The sequence below is a fragment of the Pistacia vera genome, unplaced genomic scaffold, assembly GCF_008641045.1.
Source record: "Pistacia vera cultivar Batoury unplaced genomic scaffold, PisVer_v2 Contig123, whole genome shotgun sequence".
Lineage (NCBI taxonomy): Eukaryota > Viridiplantae > Streptophyta > Magnoliopsida > Sapindales > Anacardiaceae > Pistacia > Pistacia vera.
The window spans coordinates 1,091,682-1,095,738 of record NW_022195282.1 but is presented as its reverse complement, the minus strand read 5'-3'; the positions used below and the strand labels follow the sequence as shown (position 1 = coordinate 1,095,738).

Below are 4,057 nucleotides of genomic sequence, written 5' to 3'. Positions count from 1 at the left end.
TTCAAGATAGCTGTGTTGCTGATATCCCAATCTTTATAGTTTAATTTCTGGTTCTTTCTATCAGCACTGGTTTTTGTGATCATGATGTAATTGGCATGTAATTTGTGTCTAAAAACTAATAGAAATGTCCATTCTGGTTTGTTTTCAGCCGTCTGTTTTTCCATGTTTGTTCTTTTATTTGTATTTTATTATCAGAATGCCATCCATTTAAAACAAATCCATCTTCTTCACACAAGGCCGGCTCAAGGGGTAGGCAGGTGAGGCACCTGTCTAGGCCCCCCCAAAAATAGAGCCAAAATGGGCCAAATTTTTTATAAATTTTTTTTTAAATATATTACAAAAATAAAAATTGTGTATAATTTCTTATCTAGGGCAATCCAAGGGGCCCCCCAAAAAAACCAAAAGACCCAAATTTACTATAAACTTTTTACATATATTCTCACCCAAAGTTTGACAAAATTTCAAGTTTGTACCTCTAATTTCATATATTCTAATTTACACCCTTAAATTAACACATTGAATTTCTTTTAACAATGAAAGGCTAAAATGGTCATTTATATTTCTCAAATTACTCACCCCTAATTCAATCCCAAAATTCGACATTCACATAAATCAATTGCACCCCTCTTCCACCGCTGGCCGTTTGGAGCTGATTCTGGTTGATTTTCTCACCAAAATCGACTGGAACCATCACTTTATCATTTTCCAAGTATTTTCTCAACCTTGATAGCCCTTGATTTGGCAATTTTTTTACAAATCTCGCAACCTAGCTCCACCGCGTGCGATAGCCATTTCTGGCCTTTTCGGCATGTACCTAGCATCGTTGGCCTTCCCCAACAGCACCATCTTCCTTCCTTCAACCTACTCACCAAAACCCCTATCATAACTCATCTGTTTACTCTGCCATAGCCGGCCACCGATACCTTTTGGGCTGCAACTTCTCAAGTCTTTTCTAATCAATCCTAGCATTGGAAATCACCCATTTCACCACCCATTACTTCTCTAGCATCTGCTCTCCAAAACCCCCCACCAACCTAACCCGTTAGCCCGTCAGTTGTTATCCACCTCTCCTAGTGATTTTGCATCTCAAAAGGTAAGAAAAATAAATTTAAAATAATTCTTTTAATATATACTTATATTATTAGAAGGCCTCCAAAATAATTTTTGCCTAGAGTCATAAATGTTTTTGAGACAGCCTTGCCTTCACATTACGTATACAAAAGCTGTTGAGCTTGGTTTCCTCATGCGGAGGATGACCCAAAATCCTAAAGCCCAAAAATTAAAAAAATAAAAAGCATAGCTTGAGTTCCTTTTTTTAGTGGGTGAACAGTGTGAAAAACTAAGGTACTGTTCACAAGTTAAAAATCCGCTAAAATGGGAGAGAGACGGCTACACCAGGTTATTCTGGCGACGATCCAACGGTGAATCTTGCTCCGTTTTTTCTCAAATTTCAGAGAGTTGTTGTTGACGGCAAGATCTTCACATCCAACCGTCAGTTTCTTAATAGCCATCTTTTTTGTGGAGTTTTGCCTCTAGAAAGACAGTCAAATCAAAGAGTTTGAGTTATAGAATATCGGTCCGTCTGTCCTTCTTCAGCCTGATGATCGGAAGGCCATCTCTAGTTTGATCAACCTAATTTTTGGTTAGAACATAGAAGACGTTTGATTCTTCAATCTGGACGGTTGGTTTTCAATTTTAACTGCTGAGTTTGAAGTTTACAACCTGCATTTCAGGTGCTTTGTGATTTTACTCCATCTTTTCATAACTCTTTTGTGTATATCACTTTGTTAAAGTTGTGACTTGTGATAGAGCTCTAAATTTGTGTGGAATATTATTGGTGAATTGTGGCTATTGTAAACACTTTTTTTATTATAGTGGGTTTAAGTGGATCATTCGATCTCGTAGTTTTTTAATTTCTTCACATTGAAGAGATTTTTCCACGTAAAATTATTTGTATCTTTTATGAATTTGATTGTTGTTTTCAATCATATTTGCTCAAGGTTCATTCAAGTAGGAAATATTTTGGTAATGAATTATTTCTTTGAAAGGCAATGCTGAAAAGCTGTTGGAGGAATCAAGAGGCTAGATACACCTAGGCCTAGTTGCGGCTATTAACACCCAGGTAAAGAATATATTCCTTGATATAATCCAAGTATTACATACAAATAATTAAACATGTACTGATCACAGAATACAGAAAATACAATATTTTCTTGAAGAAGCTTAGCTTAGCACAAATTTAAATAGATGGGACCAATTTAGGTGATAAATATATATTCGATTTTAACATTTGTTTTAATTTATCTTCAATTCTTTTATTTATATATCAGTGCTATATACTAAGATTAGTTTTATCTTGTTCTCAAGGTTATTTACTCCAGTATAAACAAGTAGCTTTATTTGTAACCATCATTTTTTTTTTTTTTTCTCTTTTACTTATTGGTTTGCATTCAACAAGATGAACTCCATACTTTACTAATCAATGGAATATCTATTATTATTCCGGAATTTTCGACATTGAAATTAACTAGACTTCATCTGAACAATAAATTTCTGAAAATTATTGAATGAAGATCCACCTTCAACAAGACTCCTTCTAGCCATTTCCTTCAGCTTCACTGAATTTGCTTTGATACCATCATCACTGAGCAGTTTTTTCACCTTTTTTTGTATTTCATGCCTTGTAACTACCCCATTTTCATCTGGGGTTAATTCTAAACCAATCTTCCAACCTTCACAAATATAATTTTTATTCTGATATTGATCCCCGAAATAAGGCCAACAAAGAAAAGGAACTCCCATGCTTAAACCTTCCATAGTTGAATTCCATCCGCAATGACTTAAGAAACAAGCAAGAGAAGAATTAGCTAATACCTTCTCTTGAGGTGCCCATTCAACAATCTTTCCTCGACTGCCTATTCTCTCTTTAAATCCATCTGGGAACCCGCGGAACGATTCAGTCACAAGGTCTGATCGAACGATCCACAGAAATGGTTGACATGAGGATTCAAGACCAAGAGCTAATTCATCAAACTGTTGCTGATTTAAGGTTGTTATGCTGCCCAATGCAACATAAATGACTGAACCCATCGGTTGTTTATCAAGCCAGCTTAAGCATGTGGAGTCCTCAGGCCTCAAGCTGCCGGCAAAATGTCCTGAATGATTACTTACTAGTAATGGACCAATTGGTAAGATGCTGGGAACCAAATCACAGGATGATGAGTCAAGTTCATAAAATGAATTGGAAAGAACCCAGTTGGAAATCCTCACAGTTTGAGCAACAGCAGTGGCAAATTCAAAGAACAACTTTTCTATATTCGAATCAACCGGGAAACTCCATGGGAACTCTTTACCGTTCCAGGCTAGAGATTCTTCAGATAATGAGATCAACCCATCATTCAACGCAGTCCCTAAATCAAATTCAATTAATCATATAAGTACCTAACTATTTATGAATCAAATTGAAGTAATTTATACTTACCATTAGTATCTATAAGTCCTGCCTCCAGAAGCTTCGGAATGTGAAGTGCCAGAACCAAGCATGCTGGTCCATAAGGTATAACCACAGCCCTCGGAATTCCCATGCTTTGGGCAACTTCCAGTGCCCATTTAACAGATATATCAGCAATGACACATGTGATCTGCTCACTGTCACTTGATTTGTTGATCTTCTCAATCAAGTCCTTCAAGTGACCTGGCATGACTCTAAACATACTATTTCTAGCCTTAATAAAATCGTTCCGATCATCTCCCTCTTCAAGTCCATCTGGAAATGAAACCAGCCTCACCGGGCTCAACTCCTCAGCTTTGTCTGGAGTTGAAGCCATGATTTTCGCATGAATAAACTCAGTGTTAACAAAGGTGACCTTGATTCCATGTTTGGCAATCTTTGTTGCCAATTTCAAAAGAGGTGCAACATGGCCTTGTGCAGGATATGGAATAACCACTACATGCGGTTGCTTGCCCATTGCAAGATAGCTAGATTCACTTCCACCAAACTATATGCTAATTCTTAATATCCGAACCTACACTTCGCTTCTGGCTCTTTTTATCAGCA

At 36.8% G+C, this 4,057-nt stretch overlaps 1 protein-coding gene across 1 annotated transcript; it reads right to left on the bottom strand.

Annotated features, from left to right (window-relative positions):
* Positions 1-2,523: 2,523 nt before the first annotated feature.
* Positions 2,524-4,057, bottom strand: LOC116117397 (UDP-glycosyltransferase 83A1-like). The gene is made up of 2 exons (XM_031403442.1): positions 3,482-4,057; positions 2,524-3,410 (listed from the first exon to the last, which is right to left on the bottom strand). The coding sequence occupies exons 1-2, from the start codon at positions 3,966-3,968 to the stop codon at positions 2,524-2,526; spliced, it is 1,374 nt and encodes a 457-aa protein (XP_031259302.1). The 5' UTR covers positions 3,969-4,057.

What these genes read in the sequence shown, in the direction of transcription:
- LOC116117397 (XM_031403442.1), bottom strand. Translation starts at nt 3,968, where the DNA reads ATGGGCAAGCAACCGCATGTAGTGGTTATTCCATATCCTGCACAAGGC. An exon ending in AGGACTTATAGATACTAATG is followed by an intron (nt 3,411 to 3,481) that starts GTAAGTATAAAT and finishes AATTTGATTTAG; the next exon opens with GGACTGCGTTGAATGATGGG.